Here is a 26,822-nt window from a genome sequence, read left to right as displayed (position 1 = left end):
GCCGCCCACAGAGTCAGGTGTAGAACAGTGTAAAAGGTCTGTGTGCACATTGGACATCTGAAGGATCTAGTTGGAAGTTCTGTGGTGACAGACTGAATGGTCTGTGCTGGAAGACTGAAGGGTCTGTTCCAGAAGCCAGGAGATGACATTCAAGCTGAAGGCAAAGACTGGAGCTTCTCTGAAGAAACAGAAGCAACCTTCCTTCTTCATTTCCCTTTTATACCATTCTGGTGACAGTCCTCTCTAGGATGTGTCTTCCACACCCAGAACTATGCTGATCCAATTTAGTTGGGTGTTTCTTACTCAAGTTGACACAATCAGTTAACTATCACACTTACATACCTTTTATTTCTTGTAGGGCTTGCAGTATATGTTGAAAAGCAGTAATGAGAGGGAACATCTTGCTTTATTCCTGATCTTAGGACACCTTCAAGTTTCTCACCATTAAATAGGATGTTAGGGTTGTTTTTCTTTTTTTTTTTCCAGATGTTCATAAAGTCGAGTAAGTTTCTTTCTCTTCTTAGTTGGCTGAGAGTTTTTATCATGAATGGATGTTTCATTTTCATTAAATGCTTTTCCCTCATTTATTGATACCATTATGTGATTTTTATTCTTTAGCCTGTTGATGTGATGTTAATTGATTTTTGAATGTTGAACCAAGTTTGTATACCTGGGATAAATCCCATTTTGTCATAGTGTTTACTTCATTTTTTTTTTTAATTTTTTTTTTTTTTTTGGTACCAGGGATTGAACTTGGGTCCTTGTGCTTGCACAGCAGACGGCGGAACCACTGAGCTAAATCCCCAGCCCTGTTTACTTCATTTTATACATTGTTGGGCTCAGTTTGCTAATGTAGTGTTGATGATTTTTACATCTTTGTTCATGAAAGCTAATTGTTCTGTAGTTGTCTTGTAGTGTCTTTGAGTATTAAGGTAATGTTGGCTTCATAAAATTGGAAGAATGTCTTCTTCTATCTATTGGAAAACATTATAGAGAATTAGTATAATTTCTCACTTAAATGTTCGATAGAGCTCAATAGTGAACCTATCTGGGCCTGTTGCGTTCTGTTTTGGAAAACTATTAAAATTATTGCTAGTTTCTTTAATAGATGCAGGCATTCAGACAATCTATTTGACTTACTTTTTTTGCGTAGTGGGGGGGGGGGTACCGGGGATCAAACTCAAGACCTTCCTCTTGAGAGGCAGGTGCAGTGCCGCTGAGCTAAATCCCTGGCCCTTGACTTACATTTTTTTAAATGGAAACTTTTTTTTAGAAGTAGGAGTACAAATGTTTCCTGCCTTATATTGACTTGACTTAATGATTTTTTTTATGTTACTATGAGGCATAAGCAATAAGCATTCAGTGGAAACCATACTTTGAGTTTTGATATTTTTCTGGGATGGTGATATGTGATATAATATTCTTTTGTGATACTGGGCAGCACCAGTGAACTGCAGTTACCAATCAGCCACGGGATTACAGGGTTAAATAAATGATGCTCTACAATGTATTGTGTTAAGCTGTGATGTTTTTTGGGTCAGGTGTATTAAATGCATGTTCAGCTTCTGGTATTTCCAAGTTATAATAGTTTTATTGGGATTTCACCTCATAAATTGAGAAGCATCTGTACTCTGAACTCTTAAAAAAGGATTGAAGTTTGGTTGAAGAAAAGAAACTAGAAACATACAAGATAATTTCAAACAAGAAATGATGGGTTTCCTTTATTGGTTTATTTAGTCTGACTTACCACTGTCGTTTCTGCAAATAGATTAGATGGTATTATACTGACACATGTCACTATAATAGATAGTGACTTAAGCAGAAAATAGGAAGAATGGCCTTAACAGCCATATTGCTTTTATCATGTCAACTTCAAAATCCTCAGTCCTTCACTATAAGGTCCCACTCTACGTAGCTTAGAATTTCTTTTCATATACTCTGTTCCTAGGTTCTCTGTGTCCATCACACTATTTTCTAACCTTATTAGTATAATTAACAATGGTTTATGATTGCTCATTTAGTGAAATCCCATTTTCTGAGCTTAGTTTTGAAATCTCTTCATGAGATTGTCATTGATGCGCCACCCTTGTATGGGTAAACTTGTCTTTGTTGGTACTCCCTGTTCGTTGTCAGAAGGTCTTCCCTTCATGCATCTCATTTCTGCATTAGTTCCCTAAGTTACTCCTCCAGAGTAGAGTGCTCTCCTTTTTATCTTTTGTTCAAGTGATAGTATAATTTGATTGTATATATAAATCTATCCTTTCTTCCTCTCTTTCCTCCTTTCAGACAGCTTTACCTATTGAGGTGTAATATACCCTACCATAAAATTAAATTGTCTTAAGTATGTAAACAGTGACTTTTAGAAAAGTTACAGTTGTATGAATATTATCACAATTTTGATGTTAGAACATTTTCATCACTCCAAAAAGATCCTTTCTGTTTATTTATACCCTGTTCTGCTCCAATACCTCCTACCTCTAGTGTGCTTTGTTTCTATACATTAATTTTTGTGGGCACTTCATACAAATAAAATCATAATGTGTAGCCTTTGTCGTATAGCTCCTTTTACTTAGTAAAATATTTTGAGTTTCGTTCATGTTGTAGCTTGTGTCAGTATTTCACTCCTTTTTATTGCAGAATAACAGTCCCTTGTGTAGCTATATGGTGTTTTATTATTCATTCATTGGTTGATAAACTTGTCAATTGCTTGACTTTTCAGCTGCTATGAATCATTCTCTTATGAACATTTACATGGAAGTCTTTACCTGTGTGGACCTATTTTTCATTTTTCTTGAATAGATACTTAGAAGTGGAATTTCTGAGTTATAAGGAAAGTTTGTGCTTAACTTTTGAAGAAATTTCTGAACTGTTTTTCTGAGTGCCTATCCCATCTTGCATTCTCATCGACAGGGCATAAAGGTTCCAGTTCTTTGCTACATCTCCACCTTATAGCCTTATCTTGATCTTCTTGTGGTTGGTTCCTTTTGGTCCATATTCCTTCTTTGTCTCTCTCTTTCCTCTTCTCTTCTTGGTTTTCCTCCTTTCTTTCCTCCCAGAGGATCATAAACTACTCCAGGAATAGATGATAGCTCATTTTAAAAAGTGCTTTTGGAATTTGGAGCCATTTCTACCAAAGCATATTTTGTTAAATAGGTCAAAACTGAATTTGCTGTAAACTTTATTCCAAGGAGTACTATTCTGCTCATGTGAGCTTTAATTTATGTATTTATTTAACATACTGTACTATTTATATTTTTATTCACTTAAACAGGATATTGTTATAGTCAGTTTCAGTATAACATGTCATATGTTCCTTAAAGTGACTTAATATACAATGTTACATAATAAAAACTACAGGTCTTATGAGAGAAGTGACATTAAAGTATTAAAATTGAGAACTTTGTTGATAGATTTTTATAGCTAGAAATTTAGTAAAAGGATAGTACAATTTCACACACATTAAGAAGTTAGGAAATACTAAGTAGTTCTGCAAATATGGTACTTTTTCTTGATAAGATCTGAAGTTTGTGCAACCCTTCATAAGAGTTACAGCTTCTGAGTTACTGTGAAGTGATGAAAGGGTGGTTATCTGGTATAGGATAGAAAATTATAACACCAGGTAAGGATGGATGTGTCTGATAATACATGAGATGAAATGAGGTAGCTAATAGATGTTTGAGACTTATGCACTTTGTGTATTGCTTGGTTCATTTGACCTGTTTGCAATTTTCTTTATTTACCTGACCTTTTTCTGTTAGATGAAATCATGCAGAACAAAGTAATGTTCCTGTTATACTCAAACTATTCCTAATTAATCAAATGCAGTGGAACAGATTTGCTCTTTGAAAACAAACTTTATAGAAGAATCAGAATGTATCTTGAGGAAGAGAGTTTACTCTGTCAAAGAGCATGTCATTGCTTCCCCTTTTTTTTCACAAGTCATGTTATGTTTCTTGAAAGTCCAAATGATCACAGAATATTTTCTCTATAGGAAACTACATTCTGAATTATGTGGCATCACAACCTAAGCTGGCTCCCTTTGTCATCCAAGCTCTTGTTCAAGTCATTGCTAAAATTACTAAATTGGGATGGTTTGAAGTTCAGAAAGACCAGTTTGTCTTCAGAGAAATTATTGCTGATGTGAAAAAGTTTCTTCAGGTAAGAAGACATTATTACAATGTCACCACTTGATATTTTAGTTTAGAATACGGCTGTTCTTAAAGCTATATGGTTTGATTTTTGGCTAAGAGTGCTATATTTAGTTAATTAATATTAACAATATAATATAATTAATTTTAATAATTATATTATATATAATTATAATATAATTAATTTATTATTTATCCTTAGATCCTTTATTATTTATTGTCAGTAGATGAAAATCATGCTGTTATGTAACTTTCACACCAGAAGGATGCAAATAATCATGTTTTCTAATTTCAAAATTTTATATTCTTTCATTTATGACAAGTAGATATATATACTCGGGTCCTTGCGCTTGCGCAGCAGGTGGTGAAAGCACTGAGCTAAATCCCTGGCCCTTCATCACAACTTTTAAAGTGAGTCTCATTTTGTAAATGAGAAAGCCAAGGTTTAGAAAGGTTAAAGAATTTACATAAGGTCACACAGTGATTTAGTACAGAAGTAGCTTTTAAAGTCTTCCAACAGGTTTAAAATAATTTTTTTTCTTTACCACATTGACTATATCATTTTCTCAAGTATTTTCAACCTAAGTTATTAAAGTCGTAGCCTTTGCATGTTTACTATTTAACTTACACAAATTCAGATATGTGGACTGGAAGGAAAGACAAGAGGAGATTAAATTGTGCCAGGGATTCCACCTGACATTCCACATAGTGATTGTATGTCCTAGGATGATATAGGGAATTCCGAATCTCCACTTGGTTCCTATATGGATCTTTCTAAGGATGACTCATATTTCAGGATAAATAATTTTTTCATACAAACACAGTTGCTAATTGCAACAAGAGTACTTTAGCTTAGTGTCCAGCTAAAGAAACAGTGATCAGTTACAATTCTTGAGGAAAAACTGGCAGTTGGTAAAAATTGGTTCAGTATTGGCTATTAGTGGGGAGGGGCAATTTGGACTTTCTGAGATTTTGTTTCTCATGTACTACAGTAATTTAAAAATTTAACCCCTATGTAAGATGTGACTCAATTCTATAATGCAGTGCAGAAAACCTGCAAAATAGTACTACATAGTTAATTCCTAATGGCTTGAACTTTTGAGCGTCCTTTTTTTCCTATTGTAGTTCTTGTGGTGTCACACTCCAAACATACTTAGGTCTACATATATACCCAGGAGACTGTCATTTAATGCAATGAGTGCTATTCACATTGCTTGTGTGCAACAAGATAAGGAGTGTGTGGCTTGTGAATGAATTTGATGCTTCATCAGGAAAGAGTTGGTATATAAAAAATGCCATCTTGACTAAACAGTATACTTAGTGACTTAGCTGTGATATACTCTGGTAGATATTTTTTTTTCGTACCACGGATCGAACTTAGGACCTTGTGCCTATAAGGCAGGTGCAGTACCACTGAGGTAAATCCTCAGCCCTGGTAGATATTTTTTGTTGCTATTGCTATGGGCCAGTACCAAAGCATTTTTTTTTTATATAAGAATCAAACTAATGGACTGCCCATGGTTCATGGATAAGTAGTTGGTCAGGGCAATTATTGACCTAATGTGCACAGAGGATGGGTGCTTCAGTGAATAGGAAATTAGGAGCTTAGTCAGGTACCCTGTTTATCCCAAAGGGTCATAAAGAATTGAAATACAGAAATTCTGGCACTATTCTTTCGTTGTTGTTCTGAGATAATTTGAACTTAATTATATCTAGTGAGAGCAGTGTTATTGGAATTCTGTGAGAGTTGAAGGGATGATCTTGAAAAGTGTATTATCTATTAATGGTTTTGTATAATTGCACTGTAATTTGATGTTACATTTATTATTTTTATACTTCTAGAGTGATTTTACAATAGGGAAATTTTTTAGTGTTGTGCATAGGAAATCTGAATTTTAATATTCAGGAAATTTTTGAGATTAAATTAGAGGATGATTAAATTAAAACATGGTAGAGGCTATGAAATTGTTCATTATATTGATAGCTATGTATTTATTCTACCGCATTGGATCCTTTAGAAGCCTTCATTATAGGTATATAACAAATCCATACACGTGTATGATTAAATAAAATTAAAAGGGCCTATGTGATCTTATCTATGACAAAGGGATTTGAATTAGTTTGTAAGCTATTTATTATGTATTGAATGCAGCTATTACAGTAAGTTTCAAGCATATTTATACAACTAAAAAGCATGTTTTGTTTGTTCTTATTTATGATCTTATAAAAACTTACATTTTGAAGGCTGGGAATATGGCTCAGTTGGTAGATCACTTGTCTGCCATATTCAGGTCCATAGGTTTCATCCCCAGTACTGCCACAAAGGTGGTGTAAAAACTCTTACATGATTTTAAGTTTAGTTTATTATATGTCTCAGGTTCTGGAAACATTTTGTAGAGTATCATGTAGTTCTGCAGGAGCATTTTTCCATTCAATTCTGTACTCAAATTTATTCTTCAAAAGAAGCTTGAAATTCTTTTACTTGTAGAACTCATAGTGATTTTTCCTACATATTTTAAAAGATAGTAAGTAAATGTGATACTTTGGTATTAATTTTTTTTGTAAATACTGTATTATTTTGTTTATACATTAAGAACCAATCACATCTCCATTTAGGCTTAAATTTGTTTATTTTCTCCAAAGGGCACTGTGGAACACTGTGTAATAGGAGTGATAATCCTTTCTGAATTGACTCAGGAAATGAATCTGGTAAGCCCTCTGTCTAATGGAGATGTGAAGTTTGCTTAAGTAATGCTATTCCTTTTACTTGTGACAAAATATGTTGTTGTCTTTGTGTAGGATAAAACTGACTAATCAAGTTTTTTTTTTTTTGGTGTGTTATCTGTTTTTTGGGGAGGATAATTAAGTAGTGGAATACTTTCATTGTTATTGGAAATAGCAGTAGTAGAAAGGACTACAAGGAACAGGGAATGAGACATGGTCCTTGTTCCATGGATGCTGGGAAAATTTTCCTTTCATCTATTGTATATATAGTAACAAGAAGACATAAATGAAATGCAAAAGAGAAACAAACCTCTGTTTACTTACAAATAGAAGACAAGTGGTTTGGTGAAGTAATTCTCAACAATGGATACACAGCAACTTTATGAAAAAACAAGCCTCTTGGCACTTTGCCACCTTCTAGCTGGAATTTTCACGCTGTACAAGGAGTGTTTTCAAAAGCTACACCACCCTCCAACAGTACTTTTATGAGCTAAGCAGCTGAACACATTGTCACCTGCTCCCATTTGCTTTGTGCATGAACAGAACCACAGCAGAAGTTAGGTTCTGTGTGAAATAGTTTTATGATAAAGGGGATTGTAGTATTTAAATTTAAAAACTCATTGTCCTGAGTGGGATGTGTGTGTGTGTGTTTGTGTGTGTGGAGAGAGAGAGAGGGAGATCTTGTATCCTTAAGACCAACTTCATTTGGAGTCACAATATAGTTATACATATCAAAAAACAAAATCTAAAGTAACTATTTTTCTATTTGTGTTCAATCAGGAATTAGAAAAATTTTCTATATTCATATGGGGGATTTCTAAATTTTTTTTATTAAATTCATTTATTGGTACATTGTAGGTATACAAGACAATTACATTTCTCATTGGGAATTGTACCTTTACATAATGCATCTTGGTTCTTATTTTTTCCCCATTCCTAGCCCTCCCTTCACCCCCTCCACCCTTCCCTATTTACAAAGACTTTATTTCCATTTTTTCCATTTCTCATCATTTTTCCTTTCCCTTCTTTCCTTTCCCCTGCCCCACCACCCCTACCCCTTTGGACCTTTTCTTCCTATTGTACATTATTGATTATTCATTCTAATCATTGGTACATTTTAGGTATACAATATAATGACATTCATCATTGGAAATTTGCACCTTTACATAGCCTCTCTTGGTTCTTATTTTTCACCCTTGCCCAGCCCTCCCTTCAACCCCTCCAGTCCTCCCTATTTACAAAGATTTTGTTCCTAGTTTTGCATTTTCTCGTATTAATCCCATTCCCTTTATTCCTTTCCCCTAGCCCTCCCACTTCCTTCCCCTTTGCCCCTTTTCTTCCTATTTCACATTACCTATTATACATTGTAGTCCTTATTTACACTTTCAGTTTCTCACACCAGAGAAACTATTCGGTATTTACACATGTGTGTCCTATTTATTTCACTTAAGAGTATGGCCTCAATGTGCATCCACTTAGCTATAAATGGCTCTAATTTCTCATTTTTTATGGCTGAGTAGTACTCCATTTTATAAAAAAGCCACATTTTCTTTATCCAGTCTCCAGTTGATGGGCATTTGGGCTGTTTCCAAGTTTTAGCTATCACAAACTGTGCCCGTATGAACATGGGTGCACATATATCACTGTGGTATGATTCTTTTAATTCTTTGGGGAAGATCCCCAGCAGTGGAATAGTGGGGTCAAATGGGACTTCCAGTCCTAGTTCTTTGAGATATCTCCATACTTTGAGGACTTCCACAGTGGTTGCACCAGTCTACACTCCCACCAGCAGTGGAGCAGGGTTCCTCTTTCCCTACAGCCCCGCCAGCATTTGTTATTGGTTGATTTCATGATAGCAGCCATTCTTTCTGGAGTGAAGTGGAATCTCAGCGTTGTTTTCATTTGCATCTCTCGAATGACCAGTGATGTTGAACATTTTTTTAGGTATTTATTTGCTATTTCTACTTCTTTGTGTGAGAAATGTCTGTTCATTTCAGATGCCCGGTTTTGGATTGGGTCTTTAAATTTGGGAGGTCTGATCTTTTTAAGTTCTTTATAGATTCGAGATAGTAGACCTTTGTCTGAGAAACAAACAGCAGGTGAAGATTTTTTCCCACATTGTGTGTTGTCTCTTCACACTGCTGGTGGTTTCTCTTGCTGTGCAGAAGCTTTCTAATAAGAAGAGATCCCACTTGTTGATTGTTTGTGCTAGTTCACGGGCAACTGAGGTTTTGTTCATAAAATCTTTTCCTACACCGATGTCTTCAAGGGTTCTACCTAACCTGTGTTCCAACTGGTTCAGAGTTTCTATTTTAATATTTAGATCTTTAATCCATTTTGATTTTAGTTTAGTGCATGGTGAGAGATACAGGTCTAGTTTTAATCTTTGGCAAGTTGAAACCCAGTTTTTCCAGCACCATTTATTAAAGAGGCTATCTTTCCTCCAGTAAGGGTGTTTGGCTCCTTTATCGAAGATGAGATGGCTGAGTGTGTCTGGCGTTGTTTCTGCATCTTCTAATCTGTTCCACTGGTCCTCAGGTCTGTTTCTTTGCCAGTACCATGCTGTTTTTATCACAATAGCTTTGTAGTATAGTTGTAGGTTGGGGATTGTGATACCCCCTGCCATGTCTCTGTTACCTAGAATTGCTTTTGCTATTCTGGGTCTCTTCTTGTTCCAAATGAATTTTTGGGTTGTTTTCTGAAGGTCCATGAAGTATGCTGCTGGGATCTCAGTTGGAATTGCATTAAATCTATATAGCAGTTTTGGAAGTATGGCCATTTTCACTATATTAATCCTTCCTACCCAGGAGCAGGGGATGTCTGTCCATTTTCTGATATCATCTTCAATCTCTCTTTCCAGAGTGCCATAGTTTCCAGAGAAGAGGACTTTGATTTCTTTCGTTAGGTTGATTCCTAGATATTTCAATTTTTTGGATGCTATTGTGAAAGGAATTATTTGCCCTGTTTCTCTCTCAGTGAGTCTGTCATTTGTGTAGAGGAAAGCTATTGATTTTTATGTGTTGACCTTGTAACCAGCTACCTGACTGAATTTGGTTATTAAGTCTAGAAGACTTTTAATGGAGTTCTTGGGGTCTTCTTTATAGAGTATCATGTCATCTGCAAATAATGACAATTTGACTTCTTCATTTCCTATCTTTATTCCTTTTATTTCTTTCTCTTGTCTAATTGCCATGGCTAATGTTTCCAGAACTATATTGAACAAGAGTGGTGATAGTGGACATCCTTGTCTTGTTCCTGATTTTAGTGTGAAGGATTTCAGTTTTTGACCATTTAGTATGATATTGGCTGTTGGTTTTTCATAGATGGCTTCTATCAGTTTGAGGTAGAGACCATCTATTCCAATTTTTTGTAGGGTGTTTATCATAAATGTATGTTGGATTTTGTCAAATGCTTTTTCTGCATCTATGGAGATAATCATATGGTTTTTGTCCTTGGCTCTATTGATATAGTGTATTACATTGATTGACTTGTGTATATTGAACCATCCCTGCATCCCTGGGATGAATCCCACTTGATCAGGGTGTATGATCTTCTTGATGATCTTCTGCATTCTGTTTGCCATTATCTTATTAGGGATTTTTGCATCTATGTTCATTAGTGAGATTGGCCTATAGTTCTTTTTTTCAGTTAAGTCTTTCTCTGCTTTGGGGATCAAGGTGATGCTTGCTTCCAGGAATGAATTTGGGAGTATTGCTTCCCTTACAATTTCACTGAAGAGTTTAAACAGTAGTGGCAGCAGTTCCTCTCTAAATGTCTTGTAGAATTCAGCAGTGAAGCCATCAGGGCCCGGGCTTTTCTTAGTTGATAAGTTTTTAATTACATTTTCCATTTCATTGGTTGATATTGGGTTGTTGAGAATTTTTAGGTCTTCTTCATTTAGCTTTGGTAATTCATATGTTTCTAGGAATCTGTCCATTTCTTCTGTGTTGTCCATCTTAATTGGTGCATAGGTTCTGGAAGTAGGTATTGATGATCCTCTGCATTTCTGCTGTGTCCATTTAAATTTCACCTTTTTCATTCCTAATTGCATGGATTTGGGCCTTTTCTTTCCTTTTTCTGATAAGTTTGGCTAAAGGTTTGTCAATTTTGTTTATTCTTTCAAAGAACCAAGTCTTGGGTTCATTGATTTTTTTTGTATCGTTCTCTTAGTCTCCATTGCATTGATTTCTCCTCTGATCTTTATAATTTCCTCCCTTGTATGAGCTTTGAGGTTGTCCTGCTCTTCTTTTTCTAGAAGCTTGAGGTGCAGCATCAGGTTGTTTAATTGGGCTCGTTCTGTTTTCCTAATATGCATATTCACTGCTATGAATTTCCCTTGTAAGGCTGCTTTCATTGTGTCCCATAGATTCCGATATGTTGTATTGTCATTGTCATTTAATTGAAGGAACTGTCTGATTTCTTCTTTAATTTCCTCTGTGACCCATTGGTTATTCAGAAGTGTGTTGTTCAATTTCCACATGTTTATGAAATTTTTTGAGTTTCTTTTGCTATGGATCTCCAATTTCATCGCACTATGGTGTGATAATATTCAAGGGATAACTTCAATTCCTTTGCACTTACTTAAACAGGTTCTATGTGTGAGTATGTGGTCTGTTTTTGAGAAGGACCCATGTGCAGCTGAGAAGAATGTGTATTCTGATTTTGTGGGGTGGAAGACTCTGTAAACATCTGTTAAGTTCATTTGTTCAAGAGTTCGATTGAGTTCTAGTATTTCATTACTTATTTTTAGTCTAGTTGATCTATCTATTTGTGACAGTGGAGTGTTGAGGTCCCCCACTACAATTGTATTAGTGCATCTATGACTTTTCATGTCCGTTAGTATTTGTTTTATATAGTTGGGTGCACTAGTGTTTGGTGCATAGATATTTATGATTGTTACCTCTTCCTTTTGGATTGTTCCCTTTACAAGGATGTAGTGTCCTTCTTCGTCTCTCTTAATCAGTGTTGGTTTGAAATCTACTTGATCTGCAAAGAGGATAGCTACTCCTGCTTTTTTTTGGGTTCCTGTCGCATGGAGTATTGTTTTCTACCCTTTAACTTTCAGTCTATGGGTTTCCTTTTGAATTAAGTGTGTTTGTTGTATGCATCATATTGTTGGATTTTGCTTCTTGACCCATTCTGCCAGTCTATTTCTTTTGACTGGTGAGTTGAGACCATTAACATTGATGGTTATAACTGATATGTATTGAGTTATCATTGTCATGACTTTTTCTTTTTGTTGCGTTCTCCCCCTTTACCTTTAATTTCTTGTCATGCCAGATGGTTTCATTCTGCTTTGCTTCCTGGGGTTGTGATCCTCAATGTCTGATCCTAGGATATTGTGTAAAATTCTTTGGAGTTCTGGTTTGGTATTCATGAAGTTCCTAAGGTGCTCTTTGTCATGAAAGTATCTTATTTCTCCATCCATTTTGAAAGATAGTTTTGCAGGGTAGATCAATCTGGGTTGGAGGCTATTTTCTTTTAGGGCTTGGAATATGTCACTCCAAGCTCTTGTTGCCTTGATGGTTTGTGTTGAGAAGTCTTCTGTGATTCTGATGGGCTTTCCTTTGTATGTGATTTGTTTCTTTTCTCTGACTGCTTGGAGAACTTTGTTCTTCTGTTGAGTTTCTGGAATCTTAACAATTATATGCCTCTGTGTAGATTTTTTTTTGATCAAGGCTATTTGGAGTCCTATATGCCTCACTTATCTGTATGTCAAGCTGTTTTCCCCTGCTTGGGAAGTTTTCTGCCATTATTTCTGTGAAGAGATTTTTATGTCATCTGCACTCTCTCCTGTTTCTTCATTGAGCCCAGTCAGTCTTATGTTATTCTTCTTTGCATCATCTAGCAGCTGCTGGATTGATTTCTCATGTTCCCTTATAATTTTGAAGCAATTTTTCTTTTCCTGATCACTAATTGCAATCTTATTTTCTATATATGAAATTCTGTCCTCACATTGGCTCATTCTGCTGTGTAGACTTTCAATGGAGTTTTTCATCTCCTGCAAATCTATTTGCATCTGTTTTCTGGATTCCATTTGTTTCTTATGTTGGGATTCCATCATGTTCCTGAGCTCCTCTCTAGATTTATTAATCATGTCTTGCACTAGGGGCAGAATTTCTCCTGTTATCTGAGATATTATTTCTGATTTCATTTTTTCCAGATCCCTTCTGTTGCCAGTTCAGTGGGTCCAGGTGTTTGAGTATTAGAGTGTTCCATCTCATTTCCCTTTGGGATTGCTGTAGGTGATCTGGAAGTCTGGTTTTGCGACTTATTTACATGTTTTCTCATTTCGACTGGGGTAGGGGGCTGTTAGCACCTGCGTGGATTACCTCCTCTGAGCTGGGAGAGGTGGGACGGGCTGGGAACTGCGGTAGGGATGGTGGCCCTAAAGCCCTTTCCTGTGGGCTAGGAGCAGCCGGAGGGATGGTGGCTGGGAAGCCCCTTCCTCTAGACCAGGAGCAGTGGGATGGCAGCTCAGAAGCCCCTACCTCTGGGCCGGGAGCAGTGGGCCGGATGGTGGCCTGGAAGCCCCTTCCTCTGGGCCAGGAGTAGCGGTACAGAAGGTGGCCCAAAAGCCCTTTCCTCTGGGCTGGGAGCAGCATGAGGGATGGTGACTGGAAGCCCCTTCCTCTGGACCAGGAGCAGTGGGACGGTGGCTCAGAAACCCCTACCTCTGGGCTGGGAGCAGCGGGACTCAGTAACTTGGTCTGGTGGTCTGATGTCCTCTGTGCCTTTGTATTGTGGAACCAGGTGGCTGCCTGTCTGCAGAGGGGTGATTTGGCATCTTCCGTGCGACTTGGGCCCTCGGTAGGGCATGCACAGACCTGCCTGTCTGCAGTGGGCTGATTCCCACAAAGTGTTTCTTATCTGTAGTACCCAGGTAAAAGGCCAATCCTTGTCTTTCCTTGGTCCTATTCTGGATCTGTAGCTGCCATTAGTGAACCAAAAAATAGACAGTCAATGAAATGAAAGTCTCCATTTTTCAGTTGACCAACATATATCATAGCCTTCACAAAACCATACACAATTAACCTCTTTCCCCTCCTCCCTACAGCCTTTGATCATAAGAGCACTCCCATATCTCTACACAGGAACTCTGCTTCAGATTCAGTTTCCAGGGAGGCTGATCTGTGACAGATGAAAGGTGGTTTCATCCCTGAAGTAAACAGTAAATAGTATCAGGATTTCTAAATTTTAAAGTGATCTCATTTGCCATGGTCACTATCTCCTTGACTTCTCTACCCCAGAGTAGCTGATTTTTCTGCTGTATGTATAATTCAATCAGGTCCTTCCTCAACCCCTTCAGGATGAATACCAGTACTGTGTTGGCTCAGATATTATGACAGACCTTGATGAATCCTAATAATTCTGTGAATATGTCTAATGAACTATAGATTTCTTTTTAAAGTATTTAATATAGTTTTATTTTAAAATTATTGTCATTATTATTATTGGTTTGAGACAAGGTCTCATTATGCTGTTCAGGCTGGCCTTGAACTCACTGTGTAGCTCAGGCTGGCCTTGAACTTGACGATGATCCTCCTGCCTCAGCCTCCCAATTTCTGGGATTACAGGCATGTGCCACCATGCTCAGCTTAAAAATAGTTTTAGTATAGACATTTTATCTCATAAAAGTGAAGAGAATATTGTGGTGACATCATGTGCTTATCATCCAGCTGTAATACCTTTTGCTAATCTTAAAACTGTAAGTTTGATTCATTTTCTACATAGCAAATATAGGAATATAGCCTGCCATGGAATTGAGAGTTTACACTGTTTAGTTTGTTACTGAAATATGACTGAATTTAATGTGGAGTTCTAATGAAAGTATAGTTTAGAGATCAATTAATTTTTTTAAACATAAACTTCAGAAAAGTTCCAAGTATGGTATAAAGAAATTTTATCTTGACCATTTGATGGTAAATTGCCAACATAATCCCCTACCTCAGGGATATTTAGTATATTTCCTTCATACTAGAACATTCTTCTACATAATCACAATACTACCATTAAAATACAAAAATTAATACTCACATGTTACTATGACCTAATTTCATAGTCTGTTCAAGTTTTATTTGTTAGCTGCCAAATGTCCTTTAGAGAAAAGGGTGCCACATTAGAATCAGGCATCATACTTAGTTCTCATGTTTATTAATCTTCAATGTGGGAAAATCCCTTGATCTTCCTTTTATTTTTGTAACCTTGATACTTGTAAAGATTAAAAGCCAGTTGCCTTGTAAAATATTTCTCATTTTGAGATTGATGTTTTCTCATTATTAGATTATTAGATTATTTCATTATTCAGATTATGTATATTTCTAAAGAATATCACAGAAATGATACTGTGGTCTTCTCATTGTATAAGGAAATGTGTGATTTGATTTATCACATCACTATGATATTCACTTTGGTCTCTTAATTAAGATGGTCTCTACTGTGCTATCTTATTGTATATTCTTTTCCCCTTTGTAATTAATAAATATTATATGGAGAGCTACTACTTTAAGACTAAAAATTCCTGTTCCCCATCAGACTTAAAATTTATCGATTTGTTTGTAGTAATACAGATTCCTACTTTCTAGTTTTACTTAAAAGGTTACAGTTCATTACTGATATTATTTTGATGCTCACCTTTTCCAACATTTGGCTATTAAGAGACTTCAAGCTGATTTTTGGTGATTCAACATTACCTTACATTCTTTGAATACTTTTGTTTCTTCTGGCACAAGATGTTCCAGGATTACCTTGCATAGAACCAAGTATCTTTGAAGAAAATCTCTAAGATCTGAAGTTTTATTTGGCTTCATATGGTGACAAAAATGTGGCTTCAGTGGAGATATTTTACTCAGCCTTAATTTTATGGCACTTTTAGTTTCAAGTAGCATTTATTAAGCATTTCTGAACCAAGCATTCTGGGGGAGATCTATAGTACATGAGCAAAATCCAATGTTATAGTTTTCAGATGTGCGCCTTATAAATTCATTCGGTGTCAGTTAACAAGATGTATCTTTTAAGACAATAATCCAAAATGTTAGAAGAGGAATATAAGTTTTCCTACTTTTTTAGAAGCCTGCTCTACTGTTGCTGGAGTATATACAGTATACAATTATCAGCAACTAAAATATCCTATGCCTAGTTGGTAGGAGGTGTAAGTGTACAGTAGAAAATGGACATGCAATTCCTCTTCTCAAAATATTGGAGATCTAAATGGTATCTCCAATTAAATAAGCATGCAAGCTTTGACAAAAACTTTGAATAAAACAGATTTGTGTTTTGGCTCTATTGCTGTCTCCTTTGTACATAATATTTCTTAACGTCTTCAGACTTACTCTGAAAAGTTGGGATGACACCTGCTTACATAGATCTCATTAAGGTCAGATAAAACTGCTAGCATAGCAAATAGTATGTAGAAGGTACTCAGTAAATCCAAGCTTTCTCTCGATAGTATGGATATGGTGGTAATAAGAGGCTAGTCTAATTTTCTCAGGTGTTTAAAAAAGGATAATATGTATCTCAAAGGTTAGTTTTGAGGATTAAGTGGAATAATATGTGAAGGGTACTTTAAAAATTGGAATTATGGTGCTGTATGCTCTTACTAATTTGTGTTAAAGAGAATTTTTCTTACATGTGGAGGAAAGTATTGTAGGAGAGACAGACTTTGAAATTTGATTTAAATTAAGGGAGGAACACTGAAAGTGCTGATTCTAATACTATATATGGATATAGATTCCAGTTACTACTCTCTGTAATTCAGACTGGTATTATGCTTTGTGTTCTATAGTAAATGAGGCATTTAAATATAATCTAAATTCTGTGTTGGAGCTTAGGAAGTGTCAGATAATCAATTTTTAGTTTACTGTTTCTTTCAAATCAATAAACATTAGCAAGGAAAATGGTTTATTTCTTTCAAATAGCAAAAAGAATAAATAATTCTGCAATAACTCTGGACTCTAGAGTTAATGATCATATGGGTATCAAACCTCAACGTTGTTTGCTTTCTTCCTATTGATAAATGAAAATTTATTAGTATTGGTATAATTTTGAATGTTATATTTTAGATGGACACTCAAGAGTTAGTCTTTTAAATTTATTCTTAAAAATTATTTGCCATTAGTTAATATATCCAGAGAGAATGTGGTATTTCTTATATAATAAATCATATTTATAGTTTCTGCTTTTGTTTCTTTGCAGAATATTAATGACATAGTATTCAGAATACCAGTGACATGAAACAGTGACATATATGGTATATATAAAAAATGTCACTTTCATATAGAATTTTTCTGTAACTTAATTCATTTGGCTGATTTACAAAATGTTAAAATATGAAGATTATCTTAGAGAATCCTCATTTTACAGATGATATCTAAGGAGTAGAGCTGTTACAGGAATAATGGGAAATATGGTGCATAGTTCAGGAGTTGTTGCTTATTTTTTGTTACCAGAGTAGTTTATACTGCTATGCTGCAAGTGTGATCTGTTCAGCCTTTTATTTTTGGTTAGTATGGTTTGTAGGAAAAAAGCTGAATTGAAACTGTCCAGAAACTTGGTTTCTAACTCTGACTCTGCCATTAACTCTTTGAGTAATCTTGAGCAAGTTACTTATCCTGGTGGATTTTTAAAAGCTCTTAAACAGTTCCTTGCAATATGATTCTTTAATTATTATTTCCTTTCTTTTACTTACTTAGTAAATTTTTGCTTTGCTTCTTGTTAGTTCTGGTTAAACTAATTACTCTTGATCTTTTCAGGTTGATTATTCTAGACCTTCAGCAAAACACAGGAAAATAGCTACCTCATTTCGTGACACTTCTCTCAAAGACATATTTGTACTAGCATGTTCTCTTCTAAAAGAGGTAAATAATTTAATAATTCAATTTACTGGTTAGAGTATTTAGGAAATTTTAAGGGGTTCAAGATAATTTAAATGGATTCTGCCCCTCAATTCTGCCTTTAAAATAATTATTATGGACAGTCTTAAATATAGTAAATTTGCACAAATCTATAAGCAGTTTCAGGAAATCGACATTTACTTACTGGGTATATAAGGTGAAATCCAAAGGAAACTTAGTAAGTTATCCTTAAATAGTAGTTTCATTGTCTTCTTACTATAGATTAATTGTAAAATCTAATTGTCTTAATTCTTTTTGCCTGCCTGCCCATACTTTGCATATAAAAAATTAAATGATGGTAAGTTTTCATAATTCATCAGTTGTCATAATTTATTCATCATTTAGCCAGCATAGTTGAGTTGATTATTTTCTTTGGGAAATGAGAATTCTGTTTTGGTTCCATATGTCCTATTGAACAGTAGTGACTACATGATTCACAATTGTTTCATGTTCTCTTACATAATACAGGGATTCCATCATACTGCTCGAGCTTGTTAGTTGGCATAATACAGCATTTCCCAAAGTATGTTCCACTAAGCATTAGTTTCTATGTACAGTGGTACCTCAGTTCACAAACTTAATTCTTTCTATTATTCTGGTCATAGACCGAATCGATTGTGAACCAAATCAAAGTCAATGGTTAGGTTCAGTGTTGACCTTATGGGGAAATTTGGTTCCGTTTGTGACCAACTCAGTTTGTGACCAGAATTGTGAAAAGAATTAAGTTCAGTGTATTTCATTTCTGTGGTAGAGCTTAAGTCTTCCTTATCCTAAATAGCTGGAACCAGATGTATTTCAGAGTTTGGAGTTTTTCAGTATTGGAATATCTGCATAGACTTTATTGGTTGAGCATCCTTGATCCAAAAATCCAAAATCTGAAATTTACAAAAATTGAATCCTTTTTGAGTGGCATATGGATGCTTAAAAGTTTAGGATTACAGTGGATTTTGGATTTGAGGGTTAGGGATGCTCAATTTGTACAGTAACATAATACTTGCCACATTAAATGAATCTAAAAGATCTGGTCTTAAAAATTTTCTTTTAGTATGGAAAAATTTAACTTGTACAGATATAAGTAGAATAGTATAATTGACGCCCTTGAAACTTTCAACCAACTGAACAGTAACAACTCATGGCTACTCTTGTTTCATCTCTATCTCTACCTACCCACTTTGTTTCTTTTTTTTGTTTTGGGGGGGTTTTTTTTGGTGGAACCGGGGATTGCACTCAGGACCTTGCACTTGCGAGGCAGGCATGGTGCCATTGAGCTAAATCCCCAGCCCCTACCCACTTTATTTCTTTGCATATTATTCTAGGAGAATCCCAAGTTTCATATCACTTTCTTTACAAATATTTTGTGAGCTATCCTTAAAAGGTATAATCTTTTCATGTTGTGGCAGAATGGACATTATTTTGGTGGTCAGGATTGTTCTTCAGAAGCTTGTGAGTGTTCTTCCACACACAGTTTTGACAGCCTTTGTTAGTCAAATATAGGTTATTCATACATAAAGTTAGCCAGGTTTTCCTTAAAGAAAGTTGTATTTTCAGTTTGTTCAAAGCATTTGTTGAATTAACAAATCCTGTAGACATACATACATGGCTATGTACGAGTATTTGTCCTCAAGTCGCCTCTTACAACTTTAGGTGACCTGCACTGCATAGTTAAATGTAAACATTTTCAGTCTCACTTTACAAAATTAAATTTGAAATAGTCTGTCATTTAAAAAATTCACCATTTTTCCTTAATATTTGGGACAATATAACTTTGCTATTCTTTTTTTTTTTTTACTACTTTTTGGCATTGAAGTTGAATATGTCAAGTTAACATTTACTGATACATTTCATAATGTTTTATTTTATTTTGAACTTCTTTCAGGTATTATCTAAACCTTTAAATCTTCAGGACCAGTGTCAACAAAATCTGGTGATGCAGGTCTTGAAATTGGTCCTCAACTGCTTAAGCTTTGACTTTATTGGCAGTTCAGCAGATGAATCTGCAGATGATCTTTGCACAGTGCAGATACCAACAACCTGGAGAGCAAGTAAGAAATAATTTTGCAACAGGGATAGTCAATATAAATGGTGCAGAAGTAAGCAGTATAGTTGCTGTGTGTATAGTCATCTCTGTTTTTTCACTAGCAATCAAAAGGATCTCAGGAGGATTTGTAACCCAAAGTAGCTGTTGTTCACAGTGTTGCAAAGTTTTCCACAATTTATAGCATAGTAACTGCCATATTTTGATTTTGAACAAAAAAAACGATTGCTGTAGAACTAGGTAGGAAAATCAAGAGCTCTTTAAATTTTCAGATAAACTGAGTAGGGAAGGATCCAATAGTTAGCAAGAAATGTCAACATATTTTTCAGGGTTATAAGGAGAATGAGTTAAGAGTAAGTAAATTAACAGAGGTGAGTTGGAACTTACTTTCCTAGAGGAGAAATACTAAGAAAAAAATAACCTGATTTATTTCCCTCATTTCCCAGAAGAATGGTAGCACTAGGGTATCTCTGAAGTTCGAGTTGGGGAATCAGTCTGAAATGACTGACAAAAAGATTATTTTTAACTTGATCTTTTCTACCACTTGTGCAGCTAGGTGATTGCCTTTTCTTATCTTTTTCATGTCTGCACTACTCCCTTGCTTCCCAAGACCAGAGCTTTTTTCCTTAAATTAAAACTGGAGATGCTTCAGATATAGGATTACATGATACAGTAGAGCACCACAGATTTTATGAGAACCTCTAATATGGAAATCAAAGACTAAAACAACAGAGACTTAGTGTTCTGTATCTTGACTGCTGATGGTTTCATGAATCAACACGTAATAAAAAATTGCAAGACTAAAAACATGCATGTATACACACATAAGTACATGTAAAATTGGGAAATTTGAATAAAATTTGTGAAATGTATCAGTGTACACTTCTTAATTGTACTGTAATGTAAGTTTGCAAGAAATTACCATCGTGAGAAACTGGATGAAATGTTGAGTCTATCTGTATTTGTTGTTGCAGCTACATTATGAATCCGCAGTTATCTCAAAGTTTAAGCAAAAAATTAAGGAATTAATATAAACAGTCAAGGTGGAGTAGAATTTTTTTTTTTTTTTTTTTGGTACTGGGAAGGTGGAGTAGAATTTTCAAAGGATATAATAATGATCCCCAGAGAGGTAACAAAAGGAAGTACATCCCTGAAATAAGAACAGGTTTTAAAAATGAAAATTCAGAGAATTGCTATATTTAAGAGACAGCTGCCAAATACTGCACACAGTAGAAGAATTAGAAGAGAAAGTTAATGAAATTTAGAAAGAAGAATAAAGCAAAGAGATGTTTGATAAGAGAAAAATTTATACATATATAAAATTAGAAGATGAAACAAGAGGTCTTGGCTCTGTTATGTGTTCTAAAAAGAGAACAGAGAAAACAAGGAAATTTGCAAACAAATATCAAAAAAGTTCACAGCACTGAAGGATATATTTTTGGATTGAAAGGGCCCCTTAAGTACCTAGCATAATGAATGAAATGTGATATGCACTGAGCCTCAGGATCATGACATTTCAAAATGTAGATACAGGAAAAAGCTGTACATTATACAAGAAAGAAAAAAGTATGTCACCTACACTGGATTGAGTTCAAGAGTGGAATTAGACTTCTTAATAACAGTATTGAAGGCCCGGGGATTTAGCTGAGTGACACCATGCCTGCCTCCCAAGCACAAGGTCCCGAGTTTGATCCCCGGTACCAGAAAAAAAAAAAAAAATAACAGTATTGAAAGCTAGAAAACAATAAAGTAGTCCTCAGACTTCTGAGAAAAAATTATTTTTAAACTAGATGCAAATGGCCAGGGATTTAACTCAGTGGTTTCCCCACCTGCCTCACAAGCGCAAGGACTTCAGTTCGATCCCTGGTACCAAACAAACAATAAAACCACAAAACAACAACAACAAAAAAAACTAGATGCAAATTATTGAGTTTAGGATAAAGACCTTTTCAGATATGCAAGTCCTCTCAAAATTTATCCCTCATGCACTTGCTGTCAAGAAGCTATTTGATATAAAAGCCAATAAAGTAGAAGAAGGGGATTTGGGAAAAAGACAAGACAATGAATAGATGTAAAAAGGAGACAGTTATATGACAAAGTTAGGGAATAACTATTTCAAGTTGAAGCTTCTGAGAGGTTTGAGTAGGAGAATGGAAATGGTAGGTTATTTGATGTTATAGATTTTGCGGAAAGGTTTTGAAGAACATTTTACAAATCTGTCAGCATTTGGAAACATTTAATGGCAGATAAATGTACAACTAAGCACTGAAAAGATGCCGTGATTAAATTCAGAGAGTGTGTGATATAATTGTACCATACTCCTAAGCTGTTAACATTCTTTACATAGCCATAGTAAATGTAAATACTTTAGAATTGATTTAATCACAAATTGTAATAATAATAGAAGGAGAAAGCATGTAGAGAGTGGTATAGATGTAATTACAAGGTGAGTGATTAGACAGCTAAAACCTCATTTACCTGAATAGGAATTCAGCTGATACCTAAAATAAGGAAAAAAATCAAATGAAGAAAGTAGTATAAAGTATTTGGAAATACAGGTATACATATTGAAAGGCACATATTTATAATGGACTATGATACAGCTTTTGTATTACTTCTTAGTACTTTTTACTTTTTGAATTTTTAAATAATGTTTATATTATAAATGAAATAGAGTGTCTTATTAAAACTGTAGATTCTACGTAGAAATAAGGACCATCTTAGCTGGTTAATTTTTATCTCTATATTGTTTCATCTTTTATGGGAAAGTGGCTAGGAATTTAATTTAGCCAAAACTAGAGTAGCTATATGTGGAGATATTGGAGTTCTCAGTTTGTGTGATAATGTCTTATCACTGGATTGAAAGTAATGGTATTAGAATATAATTTTTTTTTTCAGTTTTCCTGGAAACAGAAACATTGGATCTTTTCTTCAATTTGTATCATTCACTTCCACCACTACTGTCTCAGTTAGTAAGTAAAAGTCATCCATTGTGCCATTGAAATTATCTGTGATCTTTAATGAAAGCAAGGGGTGATAAGTATTTACTGTCAAGGATTCTACTTATGTATTCGATTGGTTTGATCTTTCACAAATAGTTCTTATATTTTCTGGGATGTATATTGCTTCAACTCTTTGTCAGATTTTATTTATTTTGTTAATAGTCCATCCCTTTTTTGAATATTGAGCTCAGAATCAGTAACTGTTGATTTTTTTTTCCTGCCAAAAGCCAAAGCCAAGACAACTTAATCAACCTCCATGTTTCTTCCTAGTTAGTTTCCACAGGGCCCATGTGCAACAGTCAGCCACACCATCCAGACCTTTCTTTCTATTACTTCTCTCTAGTACTTCCTCAACCCTATCTGCCTCCATGTATGTTTTAGGCTTGATAGCCTTCATCAGATATCTGTGATGAGAAACAAAGCGGATCTTCTTATTTGACTTGTGCTCATTACTCTTGTTCATTTATTTATTTATTTATTTATTTTTGGTACTGGGGATCCAACTCAGGACCTTGTGCTTGTGAGGCAGGCAGCAGCACCACTGAGCTAAATCCTCGGCCTGTTCATTTATTTTTTAATCAAATTTTATTGCATGCTCCAAAATTCTTAAAACTCTTTATTTATTTATATATATATATATGTATTACATTAGAGTCTGTGGGCTTCGTCTTTTTAGCATCTAAAATATATTGGCAACATTAAAACAACTGTAAGTTTAGTATCCAAATTTTGAGAAATAAAGGGGAATTCTCGTGCTATTTTCTGAAAAAAGATGTTTCAGATTTAAAATATGTGTCAGTGGTGTGCTTATATGGGTATGTTATCACTTAGAATAGAGGAACAAATTCATAAAGCTATATCCCCTTTTAAAAAACATGTCCATTCTTGAATCAAGAGTTTAGGGTAGTGGTAGTTAAACTGAATTTCACTGGGTACTCATGTTTCTAGGTGATGTCATAGCCTGTCTTTCAGCCAGGACAGTGTTGCTTTTAATTGTTTTAAAACCATAGTTTCTTATAATTATGTTTTAGAATTAAACACAAAAGTACCAGTGAGTGAAAAATAAAGTAGAAAACATCTGCTTTGTTCTCAAGATAGTAACTGACATTCATCATACTTATCCTATTACGTAGTGCTTAGTCCATAGTGGCCATGCAAGGTTACTAACACTGCCCCTAGTAGGTTGACCTAGTAAAACAAAAAACAGACCCAGAATGGCTAAACAGCCGAATGTAAGGCATCAGGCTAATATTGGGATTAAAACCCACATCTTTTGGGACCAAAAGCCCCCTGGTGTTTTGCCTTTTTTTTTTTTTTCCTTGGCAAGACTGGAAATTGAACCTAGGACCTTTACACTGAACTACATCTTCAGCCTTCTTTATATTTTATTTTGGGACAGGGTCTCGCTAAGTTGCCCAGTGGGACTTGAATTTGTCATCTTCCTGCCTCAGCTTCCTGTAAGAATGCTGGGATTAGAGGAGTTCACCACCATGCCTGGGTGGTGTTTTGCTTTTACTTTTAATACATTTAGTAGTTTCTAAGCCTGCACATCAGAGTTGACTAAAGAGGTTTTATTTTGTTTGGTTTGGCGAGGGTGTTTGGTTTTTGTTTTTTAACTGTGGGGGCTGTGGCAAACTGGACTTATCTAAAAAAGGAAATCTTTTGATTTTTCAGTTTTCATCCCAATTTTTTTTTTTCTTCTGGTACTGGGGATCAAACTCAGGTCCTTGTGCTTGTGGGGCAGGCGGCGGAACTACTGAGCTAAATCCCTGGCCCTTCATCCCTATTTTTATCCTTGTCAAAAGAGCCAGACATTCTGTATGAAGTCTCCTAATGGATAATTTAAGTGTTGACAGCTGATTTTAATTTTTTTTAAGTGGGCAAGCAGTATGGATCAAAACAAAACATAGTCTAGTTTGGCTTAAAGTTGTGAATTTTGGGCTTCTCACTTAATAAGACAGACTTCAGTAGGTACCATTAGAATTAAGAACCCAAGGAGTGAAATTGTCTGGAAACTTTAGGAAAGTAAGTATACCACAGGTACTCCTTAGGAATTTAACTCTTTTAGCAGCATTTTCCAAAATGTTCCTTAAGATACTGATGTATGATGTGAAATAGTCCTTGACCAAATAAGTTTGAGATGTGCTGGATTAAGTCAAATTATATGATTTTTACCCCCTTTCAGGTTACTACAGTGCATAATTTAGAGTATTTGAAAAATATATTATATCATAAAATCATCTTTTTGCTAGAACACTTGGTTCTTGTTTTGCAAGAATGAGACATCATAAGCAGTTGGGAGCTTCTGAACATATGTATATGCAGACCTTGCTCTGCAGAACTAGTGTATGAGAAAATATTGGAGGGGAAACAGAAATAGGAATTTTAGTGGTGGAGTAGAAGGGTTGTAGGTGGTTATAGTGGTTGATGGTATTTAGCTTTTATTATTTTTAATCTATAAATTTTTTTATCGTGAAAATGAAATGCATTGTAAGTTAAAACTTAGTAATTTTTATATGTGGCAATACCTACTTTTAAATTTGAAATGAATTTTTCTTATTGTTTTTAGGCACTTTCATGTTTAGTGCAGTTTGCTTCTACAAGAAGGTCTTTATTTAGCAGTCCTGAACGTGCCACGTACCTTGGTAATTTAATTAAGGGAGTAAAAAGGATACTTGAAAATCCTCAGGTATTTATGAAGTAATTTAATTAATACTTAGCATATAGAAATAGTATTTCTGCTCAAAGGCACATTATGAACTCATTATGAATTTATATGATTTTGGAAGAAAATATTTAGTATCTTACTCATCTTTCTTAGGTCTCATTTGTAGTAGAAATGGACAACTTTAACAAATGGGTATTTCCATAGAAGACTTCTGTGTTTCTTCTCTTTTGATTCTTTTTTTTCTTTTAGGCAAATTAGAGTAGAGGACATATATTTTATTATGCTTCTGTCTTTTACCATCGTACGGCATTTCGTTGCTTGCATTTGTTAATTTATTGAGGCAATTAATTCAGGGTTATATCTACCTTCTGAACTAGAAGATTTGATATAGTTCTAAATGAGGATACTGGAGTGACTTTAAATAATGGAATACTGTCTTTTTGCCCTCTTGTGGACAAATAAAAGTTTATAGATTTAAAAATCTACTCTGCAGTAACTTCAGAGCTTCCCTAGCAATATTCTTTTGAGAGAATTGCAAAGCCATTATTAATGAGTGATTTTGAGTGTCTAGATTAATATTCTGTTTCACTGTTTTGTTTCTGGTTTAAAATATCTTTAATTAAACTACAGATTTAAAAAGGTTATATGGTAATTTAAAGAGCTATATCTAAGCCTCTTAGTTATTGATAACTTCGGAGGGGCAGATTATATCCTTGTACAGAAATAAGGCATGATACAAAGTAAAATATTCTATAGAAAGCAGTTATTTTGTAGGTTATTCACAGAAATATCTTAATAGGTAATGCATTTGTTTTATCTTTTCAATGTTAGTATATTTATTAGTTTTATTGGTAAATAGAATTTTACCAGTATACTTCAAAATTTTTAGTTGAACTCACTGTCATAAGCCTATATTGTGGAAGATACTATGCCAGTCTCAGATAATTCTCTTAAATGACTTTCCAACATCCTCATATTGATGTTTCGCTGTGAAAGTTATATTATTTTAGAATCTCAACCATGTTATTCAAAATGTCTTCTTGGCATTTGTTCTTAATAATTACATATTATTATGTATTCTTTTATGGAGCTCCCTCAGTATTAAACTGATGCTCTTTTGAATTTTATTTTATGCTAACTACAGTATATACTGCAAAATACTGAAACAATAGTGATGATAACACATTTGCCCTATTTTCCAGGAGCTCGCAGACAACTGGAGAGAGACACTTTTTTGGTCTTTTCTTTTAAATGTATCCTCTCCTAAAAGTTACCTGTGTATCTTTTAGGTATTTTATTAAATACTGTTCCCTACATTGCAATAATTTGAATGACTGTCCATTTAGAAACAGG

General features: G+C 34.8%; 1 protein-coding gene across 4 annotated transcripts in view; it reads left to right on the top strand.

Annotated features, from left to right (window-relative positions):
* Positions 1 to 26,822, top strand: part of Ranbp17 (RAN binding protein 17) — a 348,452-nt gene that overhangs the window by 16,629 nt on the left and 305,001 nt on the right. For all 4 annotated transcript variants that reach the window (XM_004836388.4, XM_013078434.3, XM_021239677.2 and 1 more), the window contains 6 exons: positions 3,992 to 4,158; positions 6,792 to 6,857; positions 17,624 to 17,728; positions 19,641 to 19,806; positions 22,698 to 22,771; positions 25,371 to 25,490. In XM_004836388.4, the coding sequence (XP_004836445.2) occupies positions 3,992 to 4,158; positions 6,792 to 6,857; positions 17,624 to 17,728; positions 19,641 to 19,806; positions 22,698 to 22,771; positions 25,371 to 25,490 (698 nt within the window). The remainder of the gene's footprint in view (positions 1 to 3,991; positions 4,159 to 6,791; positions 6,858 to 17,623; positions 17,729 to 19,640; positions 19,807 to 22,697; positions 22,772 to 25,370; positions 25,491 to 26,822) is intronic.

Source organism: Heterocephalus glaber, unplaced genomic scaffold (assembly GCF_053883595.1).
Source record: "Heterocephalus glaber isolate CG9 unplaced genomic scaffold, H.glaber_assembly_v1.0 deba00001606, whole genome shotgun sequence".
Classification (NCBI taxonomy): Eukaryota; Metazoa; Chordata; class Mammalia; order Rodentia; family Bathyergidae; genus Heterocephalus; species Heterocephalus glaber.
This window is presented reverse-complemented; position numbering and strand designations above follow the sequence as displayed.